Source organism: Pleurodeles waltl, chromosome 2_2 (assembly GCF_031143425.1).
Source record: "Pleurodeles waltl isolate 20211129_DDA chromosome 2_2, aPleWal1.hap1.20221129, whole genome shotgun sequence".
Taxonomy (NCBI): domain Eukaryota; kingdom Metazoa; phylum Chordata; class Amphibia; order Caudata; family Salamandridae; genus Pleurodeles; species Pleurodeles waltl.
In genome coordinates this window covers 509,772,762-509,792,479 of record NC_090439.1, presented here as the reverse complement: position 1 = coordinate 509,792,479, position 19,718 = coordinate 509,772,762, and the positions used below count along the sequence as shown (strand labels likewise).

Below are 19,718 nucleotides of genomic sequence, written 5' to 3'. Positions count from 1 at the left end.
AAAAAATAACGAAAAATACATTCAGTAGACATCCGTGTTATGCATTCTCACCTAAATAATGCTTCTTCGAAGATGTGCATTGCCTTTATTACCCCCCACAATGTAATTACTCTTGTACTGAGTAGTATCTCTTCCATCGAGTGTCAGCGAACAGTGCTCTGATGTTTGAAGTTCCACGTTGTGTGTACCTTTTAAAGCATTTTAAGTGGCCTTTAGTATTTACTCAATTACTATTTTAGTCCCAACTCCTTACGTAATATTCTGTGGCAATTTTCCCCACAGTATCGCACTGAGATTTTTTACTAGTTTTGATCTCCACTGAAAATATATTTCCTTTTGCTACGTTGAAGAAATATTAGTTTAAGAGAACCATCCTGTTGCACAGGCACATTGTACTGAGCAGATGTACTTTCCATCATGTCATATAACCATTGCGCTGTGCTGCGCTACTTTTACCTGAATCCACTGCACTCCCGACTTTGCCCCAGCTTCATCCACCCCCAGTCACAGGAACTGTTTTGTTGCCTGCCATCTCTCCAGTATCTCATTCTTGGTGGTTTCCTGGCGTGACCTACTGCAAGTGTATAGTAGAAAGTCAGTAGAGTTGTGCTGAGATGTCTTGCCCAGGAGCTTATGCATAACTTGCAAAATGGTATACTGTGTCCGGTTAATCCTCTGCAGGGCTATGCCAGTGTGTGGCTTTCCTTTTAGCATCTCTCTGAACTCCCTCAGCCACTGGAGGCTGATAAATCTGGGCCTTTGGTTACAACTCTACATCAAGCTCAGTTACAATGATCCTAGAGACTTTTTAGACTATATGGGCCAAGATCCAAAACAAGCATGTTGGACTTGATTCAGAAAGAAACCAGAAATGGTGTAAAACGTGCATTGCGTTAATATGCTCTGTCTCCCATTCTTCAGTGTTTGAAATTTAGGGCCTGGTTTAAGGTTTGACGAAGGAGTTACTCTGTCACAACGGTGATGGATATACCATCCCCCGAAATATAAATCCCTTTGTATCCTGTGTGATTTATATTTCGGCGGCAGGATATCTGTCACCGCTGTGACAGGCGGAATTACCCCTCCACCAAACTCTAACTCAGGCCCTTAGTACACCACTTGTGCACTGGCAAATTGCTGTATGTTAGGGAAAATCGACATCATTTTTAAATCACGCAAATTGCCATCCCTCCCACTGAAGCACAGATGTATATCTTCTCGTTAGCCTTTTCATGTAAACAGTTCAGTCTTCCTTCTCAATAGAAGGCACAGTAATCCAACAGTTTTATTCGTGCACAGGTACGTTTCGAGTCTGGTGTATTTTCAGTACTTCTAAACCACAGAGGGTAACCCAAAAACCCGACCGAGCTGGGTAGAAGATAATCATTACATACAACAATGCCGTAACTGGGAAAGATCGACAAATTATTTATACATCATACGGCAACATAGGTGAAAGCAAAAAACTATTTATTCATATAATAAATATATATATTCATTTATTTACTTATACATAAATATCAATTTAATATATTCATCCTATATGGACAGCCCATCTACTAAAACAACACATCGAAGGACAGATAGTGTGAGAAAAAGTGCTCGTGATAGATAGAAAGAAGAATAATACATATTCCAATGAATCAAAAACCTATATAAAAAACATTAAAACCAGTCGGTTGGTTCTTTTTGGTTTGCTGCATTAACTCCATTCCAAATCCTCAGAGTCTAAATCAATTCCTTCAATCCTCCAAAGATCCTATGCAGAGACCAATCCAGACTATGATATATCCATCGACGTTTCGACCCCTCTATATCTTGGGCCAAATCCCAGCTCCACAATGGTTCTTCTTCAGGACTAGTACGATGGGAGTCCCTTCAATATATCCTCAAATTTCTTCACTTCCTTTACTTGTCTATTTATGAGGAGATCACACCTGATTTTAAATTATCATTCCTCCTCATATACCAGGTCACCAATCAAATCAATACACCCATCATTCATGTGTGAGCCTTCAGAAGACTGAGCGTTGTATTTTCAGGGCACATTACGTGGTCATGTCCGCTATCGTTCTGTGTGCCCCTTTTGCACAGAAGTGGGTTTTGACCATAAGCAGTTGGGAGTTGGGGAGATGGTGTATAGCAAGTGTTTCATCCCATTACTAGCTATTTTGTGGAAATTGTGCCCATGTCCAAATATTAGATGCACATTTCTGTGAAAAGTGCTTATTTTCCACTTGTGCAAATTGTAAATTTTTACAAGGAGACATACTATTTGGGAACCCAATTTGTTTTTGGGAACACGTCGCTGCCTCTTTCATTGTCCTTTGATATGTCTTTCAGAATTCATACGTGTGAATAGGCCTGTTACCTCCTGTAAGGCTTCTGGTTCTGTTGTTCACCTGAGCCGAATAGGATCGAGGCCCATGTGCAACTGTATACATTTCATGTAGTGCACTCTATAAAACAGAATTCTTTCTAGGTACTTGTGAGAGAGGTTTTTGGGGGGGAAGTTGCGGGAGAGAAGCCACGAGTCCTGCGATTTAGGAGTGGTGGACTTTCAGTTTTCTTCTGAGGGTTGCCTCCGTTCTGGGATGGAAGCGCCGGTCTCGATAGGTTTTGCAGTTTGTTTTGACTTACCAGCCTGTTCTGTGAGCAAGAAACGTTCTCAAACCTTTATTTCTCATGAAAAAGCTAAATTTGATGAGTCCTCTTGATAACAATTTTCCAAAAGGTAGTAGCGTGAGTAACTTCATTCAGAAATTCCATATTCACAACATGTTGTTTTCTCTTTCAGGAAAAGAAGTTTCACTTCAGAGTACACACCGATAGACAGTAATTTAGCTTACTCCCTCAATTCACATCCAGAAATAGGTAGGTTAACTTTTGAAGTCTGTTAGCGATTAAAGCTGCTATTTCCCATTGCCTGAGGACGTTTCTTCTTTTAAACCTGTCCTTGAATGTGTAAACGTCTGGTTAACCTCTTTCTTTGCATTTTGCACAGCTAAGGAAACAACGTGTTGCGACCGACTGGGGGAGAGGTTTGAGAGCTTGCTCAGGCGCTTGTTCACATGGTGGGGTTCCACCTGTGTTAGAAACCCCCTGCCTATTGTGCTGCTCTCTGTGATCTTCATTGCGATCTGCTGTTCAGGACTGAGATATATGCAGTTAACCACAGACCCAGTGGAGCTTTGGTCGTCCCCCAGTAGTCAGGCTCGCAGGGAGAAGGAGTACTTTGATGCACACTTTGGGCCCTTCTTCAGGACAGAACAACTTATCATCACTGCACCAAATGCCGAAGTCTTCAATTTTACAGTCTACCCATTGAGAGAAATTGTACCATTTGGGCCACCTTTGAACCTCGACATTCTTTTTGAGGTAAGTAGTCAATTAAAGTAACTTTTATTGCTTATGTAGTTGTATCAGTAAGCTTCAATGTACTTTTTGGAGCTGTCTAGATGGGGTAGTAGAATAGTCCAAAATTGCATCAGTGCTTAAATTGTAAATTAAATAGTGCCGGTACCCAAAGTTCTGCTCTAAAACACGCAGATGGGCATTTAAATGTGCGCACAAGGAATTCCAAAGCTGCATAGTTTTAAATCAACCTCATTCATATTTTTGCCTTTATCTCACTTCTGCAGGATCTTGCTTTCTCCCTTTGTGACTTTTTTTTTTTAATGTCGGTCTACTTTCATCTTTCCACTTCTTTATTTTTCCATCTCTTGGTAAGAGTATATTGCAGATAAATAAGTGCCGGTTCACAAAAATTCCACCAGCTGAGTTGCATCCACAAAGTCCTTGACCTCCATAAATATACATTGTCACCGCAAAAGTAGAAATGTTTTTTAGATTCTTTTTGCTAAACTAGGGTCGGCAATAATAATGTTTTGTGCAAAATACTTTTAAATAATACCGCCCACTTTCCTTTTTAAACATAAGAAACTTTAACAATTACGTTATGGAATAAAAATAGGTATCAGGGTAAAGACAGTGATTCAGAGAAAAGAATAGGAAAAATATAGTAAATAGAGTTGAAGTAGTAAAGAAGAAATTAATGACAAAGATCAAGGGTTAATCTATAAATGGCACGCTGCACCATGCAAAAAATATATATTAAAATTGCCACTTCCTTGTCAGAAGATCAGCACTTATGACACACGAGTGAGAACATGCACATACAGTGACTTTAGGCTTTCTGAAAACTGTGGTTGCCACCTAAAATCACATACTTTGGTAGTCAGTCCATCTTCCAGACTCATGAAGGCTCCTTGATGCTGTACAAGTGTGTAGGTCTGCAATGCCACACATCAGTAGAATATCCTTCACCATCAATCTGTGCATCACAGAGCACTTCAGATGTATCTGGAGGACAAGAGCTCATTGGAAAATGAAAGTGGAAGAGAGTCATCTAGTTCAATATTGCGCAGATGAGGCATCCTATTGATAGTGGATTAGGAGCCTGCATTGCCTTTTTCATGTTTTATTGACATCTAAGGTCAGTGCGCCCACCTCTTGATTATTTCACAGCTGTAATGAAAAGGAAGACACAGCCTGTATTTCACTGTAAAAGACAACTTCTTTTTTGAGGCACTGTTCACGATGTGGCTGACAGGAAGTATGTGGTCTGCGGATCTCTTTGAGGTTGTGGCAGTTGTGTGGATTGCAGACACTTTTTTTTATGCGTGTTTGACCTAGCTGGGAGCAGTACAAAGCTAGATAACACATACTTGTCTGGACACTACGGACAGCTCCAATGCAATACGTCAGGATGATAACAATTGTGACGCAGGGATATATTCAGAAATGTCAGTGAGAGGCTACATCATGTCTTTACCCGAGTGGTTTCCTATTCATAAATTTGCCGGCTGAAGTAACCATGTTGTAACCCCATCACACTAGTGCAGGGTTTCTCATCTGACATGGCTGTGTGGCAAAGTGTGGAGCTGTCCTCATCTCTGTACGTGACTTTTTTTTCCCATGTTGTATGTAAAGTTTCAGGTAACTGTGCCTTGCTGAGTGAAGGGGATGTTCCTTTGTTTGTCTCTAGAAAGGCCAAGCATTTAAATATATCTGAGAAATGTTGTATACCTCCATAGGCTTGGACAATCCACTATTCTGGATGAGACACGGTCCTTAATCTTGATAAGCAACTCTAATACTGTTCTTTCCTTGGTTCTAGTTTAGCATTGCAGCTGCCTACTCGACTTCTCCCTCCACCAGAGAAAAAGTAGCTTGAAAATGGGGCACTACAATTGGTTTGCGTCTAGCTTAATGTTCAGCTGGAGAGGATACTCAGTTTTATGGGGAGATTCAGCCACTAATCTAAGGGTACCTTCTGTGGCCAGTGATCACTTCCATCTTGTAATTAGTATTGTAAAGGTTTTAGTACATACATTATTAAAATCGGGACTTTAATATAATGAATTGACTAGATTGTTGGTCAGCTTGGAAAGTCTGACCCGCCGGTATGTCTAATTGACACAATCATTTGGAGAGAACATCCTGAAGTTGGGTATTAACCTGCAAGTTATTGAGGACCATTTTAAATAGATGGAGGAAACTGAGCAAAAGGAATGATGTTTAATCAAAAATCCCCCTCTAGACCCATCAACAAAGATGGAAATAGTTGTAAGTTTGAATCATCATCATCATCAATAACAAGGCATTTGAAAATTGTGTAGTGATGTAATCTATATCCCTCTACAAGACTTTAAAAATATTTATCCTCTAGAGCGAAATCTTAAGTATGAGTGCATACATTTATCAAAATCAAAACTACTAAATTCACTTCAAGAGTATATAAATGTACTGCTCAAACAAGAAGAAGTCACCCTATCCAGTACTGTTTGGTTTGGTTTGATACATCCTTGTTGATGTGCCATAATCATGGCACTGATCACTGACACAACCTCTGTGGCAGACCAGATCCCTCTCTACTGTGCTTGTAGTTGCTTCCAGTGCAGCACTGTCTTGAGCCACAGAGATGCTGGCAAGGACAATAAGGGGCATGATGGCGTAAAGACCACGCTGGTTCTATCATTAAATTAAATAAAACTTCTGTGAAAGTCCAGTATTTTATGAGAAAGGTGAACCTATGAAATGCAAAAACATTTTAGGGTTGTAGTTGCCCTTTAAGGATTGTCTTTTTTTAATTAATGTTTTATGGTTATGTTCTTTGACACCTTCACTTTTGCTGTTCAAATATGCTTAGTTCTCAACCCTCTAGTGCAGGGGTTTTATCTTGAGTAAACTGAAAGGCCACTGTCAATCTTTGATGTGTTTTTTTCTTCTGAAATACTAGTTGGAATAATTTTTAGGTCGAGCGTGCAAGCGCTCTGACGTGTTGTGATCTATCTGTGGGCTTGTACCCATCACTATCACTCGTTCGGGGGCTTGCCTTTTAAAAATCCATTCTCATCATTAGTAAATGCTTTATGTTTGTCCTGCCTTGGGGCGGTTTTGTTATCGCCTTGCTCTCTGCCCCTCTGAAATGAATAATTGCACGATTGCCGATACGTGTGACCGCGAGCTAACTTCTTTTTCCTACTGTGTCTCATCTTCACGCTCATGGCGGCTATAGCGCTTCGAATCAGCTCACTTATATCAACTGTTTAACTTCTCATTTTCATTTTAAGTAGCAAGTAAAGTCCAGTTAGGAATTTACAACGTTAACAGCTCTAACTTGAGCAAATGCGAGTCAGACACATTGCATTGCAGATGCTTCTTTCTTGTATTTTTTGTTGGGATCGTTTGATCTCACTAATTTGTGACCTGCTTTGCTTATTTCAGGTGCTGGACTTGCAAAATGCAATAGAAGGCATAACAGCATACTATGAAAATGATACTGTAATGTTGAAAGACATCTGCTTGGCACCTTTGGCTCCCTACAACACCAACTGTACAATTCTCAGTGTACTAAATTACTACCAGAACAACTATGAAGTACTCAACCATTCTCTCGGCGATGCCTTCTACACTTATGCTGACTTCCACTCTCACTTTCTATACTGTGTTCGGTAAGCTGTTTAAAATTGCAGCTGCTTGTTACTTGTCTAGGAGGACACACACTGACTATGCTTGCATTCTTGCTGTTTTCCAGAGCCCCAGCCTCACTAAATGACACTACCATGCTTCATGATCCCTGCTTAGGGACTTTTGGCGGACCAATCTTCCCATGGCTAGTGTTGGGAGGATATGACGGTGAGTACTGTGTAATTTTTCACACTGTGCCTATTATCCTAAAGGAATCTTGACAAAAAACAGTTATACAGCTATCTTATATTCTATGCTTAATATTAGATTAACACATATTACTATGAACTCATCAACGCTTTGCAGTTGGGGAGTTCAGGAGCTAAGGTAATGTTAATTGATTCAGATCTTATATGATGAACATCGTTGTTAAAGATGTGGTTGGGTATGTCATATATATATATATGTTCGATGGCATGTGTAGCTGCAGATACACATGCTGTGCACATCCCGCCATCTGGTGTTGGGCTCGGAGTGTTACAAGTTGTTTTTCTTCGAAGAAGTCTTTTCGAGTCACGAGACCGAGGGACTCCTCCCATTTCGACTCCATTGCGCATGGGCGTCGACTCCATCTTAGATTGTTTTTTTTCCGCCATCGGGTTCGGGCGTGTTCCTTTTCGCTCCGTGTTTCGGGTCGGAAAGTTAGTTAGAATCTCGGAAAAATCGTCGGTATTGTTTGCGTTCGGTATCGGGTTAGTTACAACAGATCGACACCGAATTGAGAAGAGCTCCGGTGGCCCTTCGGGGTTTTTTCGATCCCCGTCGGGGCCTGGTCGGCCCGGCTACGTGTCTCTTCAAGGCTGATGGAACGGACTCCATTCCGCTTCTGTCCAAAGTGCCATAACAAGTATCCATATACAGATCAACACCTGGTCTGTAACTTGTGTTTGTCACCAGAACACAAGGAGGATACTTGTGAGGCCTGTCGAGCGTTTCGGTCAAGGAAGACACTCAGGGACCGAAGAGCATGAAGACTGCAAATGGCGTCGGCGCCGACAGGACAAGGGCGTTTCGAGGAGAAGGAAGAAACATTCTCCATCCAGGATTCGGACTCGGAGGAGGTCGATCCCGAAGAAACGCCGAAAACCGTGAGTAAGACGTCGAAACAAAAAACTCACGAAAAGACTGCCAAAGCCCAGGGGACGCCACCGCCAACAGGCCATGGCTTAACCCGAAAAGTAGGTGACCGTACATCGGCACCGAAAAAGGGCGAGCTGGTGTCGAAGTCATCCGACTCCGGTCGAGATACAGGCACGCAGCAATCTCGGGCCCGAGAGAGTGGCTCCGAAAAGATTCGGCACCGAGACAGCAGCACCGAAATTGGTCGGCACCGAGAGGGCACGACACCAAAAAGCAAAAAGATTTTGTCGGAGCCGAAAAAAGCAGCAGAAAAGGTTTCGGTGCCGAAACATCCGGCCTCGGAACCCAAAATTAGTTCCTATTCAGAGGAACAAGGACTGTCCTCTCAAATGAAGACCCACAGATTTGAAGAAGAATTACAGACAATAGAGCCAGATCACACGCAAAGGCGGCTCTTTATTCAGAAAGATACAGGGAAGATCAGCACTCTTCCTCCAATCAGAATGAAATGAAAACTTGCCTTCCAAGACAAGGACAAGGACAAACAGCCACAAGCAAAAGTGGCTAAACAAGTAACACCACCACCATCCCCACATCACTCTCCACAACTATCACCGGTAGCCACTCCACCAATGATGCAATCCCCAACACATACGGGGATGAGTCAAGATGACCCTGACGCATGGGACCTTTACGACGCACCAGTGTCAGACAATAGTCCTCAATGCTATCCAGCAAGACCCTCGCCACCTGAGGATAGTACAGGCTACGTTCAAGTGGTATCAAGGGCAGCAGCATTTCACAATGTCAGCCTTCACTCAGAACCCATTGAAGATGACTTCCTTTTTAATACACTGTCGTCTACGCACAGTCAATATCAAAGTCTGCCAATGTTGCCCGGAATGCTAAAACACTCCAAACAAGTGTTTGAAGAGCCTGTCAAAGGGAGAGCCATTACTCCAAGAGTAGATAAAAAATATAAACCGCCACCAACAGACCCAGTGTACATCACACAACAGCTATCACCAGACTCTGTTGTAGTTGGAGCAGCGCGCAAAAGAGCCAACTCTCATACTTCAGGAGACGCGCCACCTCCAGATAAAGAGAGTAGAAAATTCGACGCGGCAGGCAAAAGGGTGGCGGCACAGGCAGCAAACCAGTGGCATATTGCAAATTCGCGAGCTTTGCTAGCCAGATATGATAGGGCCCATTGGGACGAGATGCAAAACTTTATTGAACACTTGCCAAAGGGGTTCCAAAAAAGAGCGCAGCAAGTGGTAGAAGAGGGACAAAATATCTCCAATAATCAAATTCGATCAGCAATGGATGCTGCAGACACAGCTGCTAGAACTGTCAACACAGCAGTAACAATAAGGAGGCATGCATGGCTGCGTACATCAGGATTTAAACCAGAGATACAGCAAGCTGTGCTAAATATGCCATTCAACGGACAGCAGTTGTTTGGGCCGGAGGTGGACACTGCAATTGAAAAACTTAAAAAAGACACTGACACGGCCAAAGCCATGGGCGCGCTCTACTCCCCGCAGAGCAGAGGCACATTTAGAAAAACACAATTTCGAGGGGGGTTTCGAGGGCAAACCACAGAAGCCACAACCTCACAAACAAAGCCCACTTACCAGAGCCAGTATCAGCGGGGAGGTTTTCGGGGACAATATAGAGGAGGACAGTTTCAAAGAAACAGAGGAAAGTTCCAAAGTCCCAAAACTCCTCAAAACAAACAGTGACTTCAAGGTCACAAATCCCCAACACATAACACCTGTGGGGGGGGAGACTAACCAAGTTTTACACACATTGGGAGGAAATAACAACAGACACTTGGGTCTTAGCAATTATCCAGCATGGTTATTGCATAGAATTTCTCAAATTCCCTCCAAACGTACCACCGAAAACACACAATATGTCAAAACAACATATAGATCTTCTAGGACTAGAAGTTCAGGCATTGCTACAGAAAGAAGCAATAGAATTAGTACCAAAAGATCAATTAAACACAGGAGTCTACTCACTGTACTTCCTGATACCCAAAAAGGACAAGAGCCTGAGACCGATACTAGATCTCAGAATATTAAATACATACATCAAATCAGACCATTTTCACATGGTTACATTACAAGAAGTAATCCCACTGCTCAAACAACAAGACTACATGACAACACTGGATCTAAAGGATGCATATTTCCATATACCAATACATCCTTCACACAGGAAGTACCTAAGGTTTGTATTCCAAGGGATACATTACCAATTCAAAGTGTTGCCATTCGGAATAACAACTGCGCCAAGAGTTTTTACAAAATGTCTAGCAGTAGTAGCTGCACATATCAGAAGGCAGCAAATACATGTGTTCCCGTACCTAGACGATTGGTTAATCAAAACCAACACGCAAATACAGTGTTCACAACACACAAATTACGTCATAGAAACCCTACACAAACTAGGTTTCTCAATCAATTACTCAAAGTCACACCTTCTGCCGTGTCAAACACAGCAATACCTAGGAGCAACAATCAACACAGTAAAAGGAATTGCCACTCCAAGTCCACAAAGAGTCCAAACATTCCAAAATGTCATACAAGCCATGTATCCAAATCAAAAGATACAGGTCAAATTAGTAATGAAACTCCTAGGCATGATGTCCTCATGCATAGCCATTGTCCCAAACGCAAGATTGCACATGCGACCCTTACAACAGTGCCTAGCATCACAGTGGTCACAGGCACAGGGTCAACTTCTAGATCTGGTGTTGATAGATCGCCAAACATACATCTCGCTTCAATGGTGGAACAGTATAAATTTAAACCAAGGGCGGCCTTTTCAAGACCCAGTGCCACAATACGTAATAACTACAGATGCATCCATGACAGGGTGGGGAGCACACCTCAATCAGCACAGCATCCAAGGACAATGGGACATTCAGCAAAAACAGTTTCATATAAACCACCTAGAACTGTTAGCGGTATTTCTAGCTCTGAAAGCATTTCAACCCATAATAACCCACAAATACACTCTTGTCAAAACAGACAACATGACAACAATGTATTACCTAAACAAACAGGGAGGAACACACTCGACACAGTTGTGTCTCCTAACACAAAAAATATGGCATTGGGCGATTCACAACCACATTCGCCTAATAGCACAATTTATTCCAGGGATTCAGAATCAGTTAGCAGACAATCTCTCTCGGGATCACCAACAGATCCACGAATGGGAAATTCACCCCCAAATACTGAACACTTACTTCAGAATGTGGGGAACGCCACAAATAGATCTATTTGCAACAAAAGAAAACTCAAAATGCCAAAACTTCGCATCCAGGTACCCACAACATCAGTCTCAGGGCAATGCACTATGGATGAACTGGTCAGGGATATTTGCGTACGCTTTTCCCCCTCTCCCACTTCTTCCATATCTGGTAAACAAGTTGAGTCAAAACAAACTCAAACTCATACTAATAGCACCAACATGGGCAAGGCAACCTTGGTACACAACACTACTAGACCTTTCAGTAGTACCTCATATCAAACTGCCAAACAGACCAGATCTGTTAACACAACACAAACAACAGATCAGACATCCAAATCCAGCATCGCTGAATCTAGCAATTTGGCTCCTGAAATCCTAGAATTCGGGCACTTAGACCTCACACAGGAATGTATGGAGGTCATAAAACAGGCTAGAAAACAAACCTACCACTAGACACTGTTATGCAAATAAGTGGAAAAGATTTGTTTATTACTGCCATAATAATCAAATTCAACCTTTACACGCATCTGCAAAAGAGATAGTAGGATACTTACTACATTTACAGAAATCTAAACTAGCTTTCTCTTCCATTAAAATACATCTTACGGCAATTTCAGCTTACCTGCAAATTACGCACTCAACTTCATTATTTAGGATACCAGTCATAAAAGCGTTTATGGAAGGCCTAAAGAGAATTATACCACCAAGAACACCACCGGTTCCTTCATGGAACCTCAACATTGTCTTAACACGACTCATGGGTCCACCTTTTGAGCCCATGCACTCTTGTGAAATGCAATACTTAACGTGGAAAGTTGCATTTTTAATTGCCATCACATCTCTAAGAAGAGTGAGTGAAATTCAAGCATTTACCATTCAAGAACCATTTATTCAAATACACAAAAATAAAGTTGTTCTACGGACCAATCCTAAATTTTTACCAAAAGTAATCTCACCGTTCCACTTGAATCAAACGGTAGAATTACCAGTGTTCTTCCCACAGCCAGATTCTGTAGCTGAAAGAGCACTACATACATTAGACATCAAAAGAGCACTAATGTACTACATTGACAGAACAAAACTAATTCGAAAGACAAAACAACTATTTATCGCCTTTCAAAAACCTCATACAGGGAATCCAATTTCAAAACAAGGCATTGCTAGATGGATAGTTAAGTGCATTCAAACATGCTATCTTAAAGCTAAAAGAGAACTGCCTATTACACCAAAGGCACACTCAACCAGAAAGAAAGGTGCTACCATGGCCTTTCTAGGAAATATTCCAATGAACGAAATATGTAAGGCAGCAACATGGTCTACGCCTCATACATTTACCAAGCACTACTGTGTAGATGTGTTAACTGCACAACAAGCAACAGTAGGTCAAGCTGTACTAAGAACATTATTTCAAACTACTTCAACTCCTACAGACTGAACTACCGCTTTTGGGGGGCTAACTGCTTATTAGTCTATGCACAGCATGTGTATCTGCAGCTACACATGCCATCGAACGGAAAATGTCACTTACCCAGTGTACATCTGTTCGTGGCATTAGTCGCTGCAGATTCACATGCGCCCACCCGCCTCCCCGGGAGCCTGTAGCCGTTCAGAAGTAGATCTTAAACATTTGTACATTTGTAAATATATTACTTTAAACTTCATTATGTACATACGCATTCACTCCATTGCATGGGCACTATTACTAGCATACACAACTCCTACCTCACCCTCTGCGGGGAAAACAATCTAAGATGGAGTCGACGCCCATGCGCAATGGAGTCGAAATGGGAGGAGTCCCTCGGTCTCGTGACTCGAAAAGACTTCTTCGAAGAAAAACAACTTGTAACACTCCGAGCCCAACACCAGATGGCGGGATGTGCACAGCATGTGAATCTGCAGCGACTAATGCCACGAACAGATGTACACTGGGTAAGTGACATTTTCCATATATATATATATATATATATATATATATATATACTTTCTTTTATGCTTAACAAGTGTATAATGTATATCTTACCTATAGGTGAAATATACACACTTAAACTATATATGCTTGAAATGTAAATAGGTCATTGCATAAATGACAAGTATTTGACTACATACTTATGGGTCTCTATTATGGTCACTCATATCACTACCTATAGACTTGATTATACAATAAGTAGGTGACAGTGTTAGTGCACTTATTGCTTAAAAAATCATAAATACATACAACAAAAATAATAAAATAAAAACAAATACAAATTAATTAATGGACAAAACATCCAAACATATTGTAATTGTAACATGGGCAGTAAATGGTGGACAAATGCACATCTGAAAGTGTCCGCAGTGGTGATTTATATTATGAAAAGTTGCATGCGGCCGAGTGCCCTACTGCCAAAAGGCACAGTTTAGTGTATAAAATACACAGCATATAATGAACAGGAAATGACCACAGCACTCAACAGGTGTACAAAAAAAAAAAAAGGAGGGAGAGAAGTATGAGATTAAGCTTATATGTAGCTATTTGGTGACAGAATCCATCAGTCTTCAACTCGGTGTTCCAGTAGGTCTTTTATTTGGATTATTGTTCATAGATCCCAAGGTATAATGTAACAGGTACAGCCAACACCTGTTTCGTCACGACTGTGACTTCATCAAGGCTGTATTAAAAGAAATAGTGGTGGGGATCTGATTCCGTATGTCGATCCCAGCTTGTACACAGTATTAGTTAGATATGTTCTCGTCTGTCATGAACAGGTAGGTACATCTTAGTACGCCATAGGATGTAAGGACCTTGGTAAGTCTGTTAGCTCCAAAGTGAGTTTCCTAGTGGTAAGGCGGGCAAAGCTATAGCTACATATAAGATTAATCTCATACTTCTCTCCCTCCTTTTTTTTTTTTGTACACCTGTTGAGTGCTGTGATCATTTCCTGTTCATTATATTGTAATTGTAAGTATATGGATGTATATATGTGTGTGCACTAGCGGAGCCCAACATGGTGTCAATGGAGAGATATATATATATATATATTTTCATACTAACTAGAGGAATGGAAAAATAAATTGAAAACAAAATAAGGAAATACAAAAACTTACATACATGTATATGGAAATAAAGTTACACATATATGTAAGTAGATTAATACATCAATAACTTAGATGATGAGTGTATGCATATAGGTTTATTTTCCCATAAGAACACATATCTGTCATTTGGTTTACATATGATTATAGCAATTGTATCTATAAGTACTTCACTATTGAAATAGTGGGGGGTAAATATAAATTAAAAGGCATAATAAATACAAATTTTAAAAAACCTTAACCTACAGCAAAAATGAAAAGCATGAGTTTGTAAATATACATCCATACATTTACATATGGAGCTTTATCTGGTACAATTTTATATCTCCTGAATATTTTCTGTTAGAAACAAGGTCTCTGGTTGGCAGTCAGTTTGCACGCTGTCCAAGCAGGGACCCTCACTCTAGTCAGGATAAGGGAGATAGACACCTACGATAATCCCTGCTCACCCCCTTGGTAGCTTGGCACAAGCAATCAGGCTTATCTCAGAGGCAATGTGTAAAGTATTTTTACCAAAACACACACTAATACAGTGAAAACACTACAAAATGGACACAACACAGGTTTAAAAAAAAACAAACAACAAAAACAAAACGAGCCAATATTTATCTAAATCAAACAAGACCAAAATGGCAAAAATCCAACATACACAAGAAAAGTTATGAATTTTTAAAAATTAAACTTCAAAATAGTGCTTAGAAACGCAAATTATTTCCATTGGTGATATCATGGCGTTGTGACAGTCATTCCCAACAATCCAACGCCGATGGTGCCAGTCACGGAGTCTCACGGACCCCCAGGTGTACAGTAGCTTGTGAGATTGAGGAAACAAGCTGGTGCACGGAGTCTGGGATCGAGGCGTCACAGGATCCGGTGTGGCTTCTGTTCCGGGGCTGCGGAGCAGAGGAGCGGAAGAGTGGTGTAAGGTGTCAGGTCTTTGCTTCAGAGTGGTGGAGGTGAGGCAGCGTCGGTGCAAAGCGTCTGATCCTTGCACTTCCGGCAGAGACGGACGTCACAGATGTCAGTGACACAGCACTTGGGGACTCACAAAGTTATAGATTTCAGTGAGGCTGCGGCAGGCCTGCAGGGTTGCGCACTCCAACAAAGACCACAGCTTCATTTGCAGTGGGCGGCGCGGGATCCGGCAGTGGTGTCAGTCCAGGCGCTGTCCGAAGTCTTTGCACTTGTTTTTTGTTTTTTTCACCAGCTTCTTCTTTCACGAGTACAGGGACTGGTTAGGCACCACTTGGCAGGGTAGGAGTCTCAGCAGAGAATCCAGGTGCTGGCAGAGTAAGTCTTTGATGACCCTGAGACTTCAGAACAGGGGGCAAGCTCTATCAAAGCCCTTAGAGAAACTTCACAAGCAGATATACAGCAAAGTCCGGTCTTTGTCCTCTCTAAGGCAGAAGCAGCAACTGCAGGCCAACTCATCAATGCACACACAGCAAAGGGGCAGTACTCCTTCTCCAGCTGTTCAACTCCTTGGTAGAGGTTCCTCTTGATCCAGAAGTGTTATAAAAGTCTAGGGTTTTGGGTCCCCTACTTATACCTCTTTCTGCCTTTGAAATAGGAAAGCTTCAAAGGGAGGTCTCGGTTGTTGACAAGATCTTGCCTTGCCCAGGCCTGGCCCCAGACACACACCAGGAGGTTGGAGACGGTATTTTGTGAGGACAGGCACAGCCCACGCAGGTGTAAGTGTCAGCTTCTCTGTCCCCACTCTAACCCAGGAGACTCATCAGGATATGCAGGCTACACCACAGTGTCACTGTCTAGAGGGAATTCACACCAGCCCAACTGTCAGTGTGACCTAGATGTGGAATACACAAGCAGGAAGAGGCACAGAATGGTTTAAGCAAGAGAATGCCCACTTCCTAAAAGTAGCATTTTCAAACTGACAATTTAAAAAACAACTTTGCCAAAATATGTCTTTTTAAATTGTGACTTCAGAGACCTGAAACTCCACATCTCTAGCTGCTCCCAATGGGAATCTGCACTTAAAATATACTTAAAGGCAGTACCCATGTTAACCTATGAGAGAGGTAGGCCTTGCAACAGTGAAAAACTAATTTGGCAGTATTTCACTGTCAGGACATGTAAAACACACTAGTATATGTCCTACCTTTAACACTGCACCCTGCCCATGGGGCCACCAGGGGCCTATCTTAAGGGGTGCCTAACATGTACACAAAGGAAATGTTTGGACCTGGCAAGTGGGTATCCTTCCCAGGTCGAATTGGCAGTTTAAATTGCACACACAGACACTGCAGGGGCAGGTATGAGCCATGTTTACAGGGCTACTCATGTGCGTGGCATAATCAGTGCTGTAGGCTCACTAGTAGCATTTGATTTAGAGGCCCTGGGCACCTCTAGTGCACTTTACTAGGGACTTACTAGTAAATCAAATATGCCAATCTGGGATAAACCAATCACCAGTATAATTTACACAGAGAGCCTAAGCACATTAGCACTGGTTAGCAGTGGTAACGTGCCCAGAGTCCTAAAGCCAACAAAAACTAATCAGAAAAAAATAGGAGGAAGGAGGCAAAAGGTTTGGGGGTGACCCTGCAAAAGGGGTCAAGTCCAACATTTTCTATATGAATATTGTGTTAAAATTCCTATATATCCCTCTTTTATGTGATTATGTATCTACATATTTATATATTTTCCTACAACTACAGAGAAGAAAAAAAGTTACCTAATCTCCCCAACCTCACTGAGCCACCACTATGACTCATCCTATTCCGCTTCCAAAATATCCCCTACTTTGTCCCTCTGACTCATCCAAAACCACTTTTATTCCTATGAACTCCGGAATAACCGTTTCCAAACTCTTTCCTCCTCCAGCCATCCTTTTTCCTATTCATCCGGCTAACAGGACCTGTGACTCACCCGAACCTCTTCTACTACTATGAACTCCCAAATAATCCTTTGCAAACTCTTCCCTCCGCTATACATCCTTTCTCCTATACATTCAACTAACAGACTCACATCTACCACTCCCAATAAAAATTTATATTTACCTGTACTAATCCACTACTAATCTACCTTTGGATCCAGAGTAGCATGCTACTTGTTGGGGGTAGTAAGGGGTATATAAATGCAATTACAGTTTTTCAAGCCTGTGTTCCTAGGCCTTGGAGATGAGGTTTGTTTGCTACATGAGAATTTGGGGTCTTTCTGGTATCTTTCTTCTTTTCTCCATCTCTTCTTTTTTTTCTTTCTGTTGTGGGATCTGTATGGTTGTGCTTACACATAGGTCTACGGGCCTGCATTTTTGTGATATCTTTTTAGAGAGTGTATTTATTGCAACTCAGTAAATATAATTATTATAGATTATTTCTCCAGTCGAGAACATTTTGTTGTGGCTATTAGGTGTGCTGTTTGCAAGTTCTGATACTAAATCATTAACTGCTTTGCAATGTATTTTATTGTTTAGTGTAGTCTATATTGTGCTTCTTAGATAGAAATAACACTTCCTTTTCTAACAGCTTTGCAAATGTGTTTGTATGACGTGACCTGTTTAGAAGCTACCTCAGGCACAAACTTGGGATTATGCAATGTGCTATGTAACCAAGGGCACTACAATTTGCAGTTCTGCAGCTGAAATGTTTTTGGGATAATTTTGGATTTGCTACAGTTGTGGCATACTCTTTCAGCTGTTGCATGATTTGCTGATTTCAACAAAAATAAGTGTTGTTTCTGGCTAAAATGGATCAAACGTTACTCTAAAAAGTGTCTTGTGGTATAGCACAATGACATACCTCTTGCAGAGGTTAGCTGGTCACTGTTTTAGTTGCTGGTAGCTTTAGTCAGGTGTTCAACTGGTACTTGTGAGGCGCAACATTTGCCCAGACAGTACTAGTGTGTGTTCATGTGACAAAGTGGTGAAACAAATCTCAAGATTACACGCCGCGTTAGTTTGCACAACTTTTCTTTTCTTGTAACATACGTTCGTCAAACCAACTGCATAAGTTGGCCCTCCGTTTTGTACTTTTCCAGTTGCTCTGGCTATCGGTGAAATGTTTTAAGATTGTGTGTTCTTTTGTTGTTTGAATTCAGTAAAGGGTTACTGGGTCTCCGTTGTAATATCTGAGGTGGTTCACGACTGAGATCACGGAAACGCCATACTAATGCACTCCAAGTGCATGAATAAGTGCTCCTCCTCTCTAGCAGTTGACTCTCACCGGATAGTGAATTATGTGCTCTGAGGCGGTCTCGGAGTACAATGCATGGACGTCAATTCATCGAAATGCCAGGGGTAGCGGAAGTGACATCACACACCCTTTCACCTCCACTCGCACACACATACTTATACATACACACAAATTCACACTTACATACTCTCCCACATAAACACACTCTCACTCGCAAACACACACACAACGTACATTTATAAGCACTTTTTATTTACCTCTGCCTGCCATGGGAAGGGCATACTCCAGCTAATTGTACTCCACTTTTATTACACCGATAGTGACTAATTATACTATTATTCACTATCAGTGTAATGAATTGACAGAAAGCAGATAGAGAGGAGCTCCAACTGGCGTCCATAAGCATGAGGACGAGCTGCCCCTGTGTACCCGGCACTGCATTTGCCACCTCTGAGGCCTGGCAGGAGTACTAAAGGGCAAGCCGTGGGTCGCAACTGCGAGTTCTGGCGACCCCTAAATGCCGTCCATGGCACGATGTACACAACAGTAGGTTAATAAAGTCCATGTGCAATTAATTACCTGTTTGCTTCAAAAAGAGAAAAACTATAATAACGCAGAAGAATGATATAGAAGCATGGCACCTTCTGAGGTGGAGGAATAGTATTGCGGCTCCAAAGCCCTAGAATTCAGTTTAACATTGTGTTGTGTAGCCCAAGTTGTTGCACAGTTAAACAGTGGCCGATGAGCTGACAGTACATCCCATTTAAATTGTGTCGAACAAATTGCCACTCTGGTCAAAGCGCCTTTGCTTGATCCGTTAGTAGCTTCTCTGGGGATATTAAAAATACACGCCTACTCGGTGAGAGTATCAGTTCGTCAACACCGGCTTGCAAGCAGTTACTAAAGTGGACGCGTCCTTCCGTACAGGAGGGCTGCATGCAGCACCTTCTGCGACTTTTGATCGCTTTCACACAGTAACATGGTTACACTATACCTATAGTTAAGTTGAATGTTCCTTCAGCACAGCGTTTCTTCGAATGCTAATATTTGCCTACAACTTTCCCAAACTTTTGGCAACCAAAATCCATTCACTAACAAATTGAGGTCAGATAA

General features: G+C 41.7%; 1 protein-coding gene across 1 annotated transcript in view; it reads left to right on the top strand.

Annotated features, from left to right (window-relative positions):
• The window catches only part of NPC1 (NPC intracellular cholesterol transporter 1), a 313,228-nt gene that overhangs the window by 157,363 nt on the left and 136,147 nt on the right, over positions 1-19,718 (top strand). The window contains exons 7-10 of the mRNA XM_069220022.1: positions 2,798-2,874; positions 3,005-3,378; positions 6,790-7,016; positions 7,100-7,200. Coding sequence (XP_069076123.1) covers positions 2,798-2,874; positions 3,005-3,378; positions 6,790-7,016; positions 7,100-7,200 — 779 coding nt within the window. The remainder of the gene's footprint in view (positions 1-2,797; positions 2,875-3,004; positions 3,379-6,789; positions 7,017-7,099; positions 7,201-19,718) is intronic.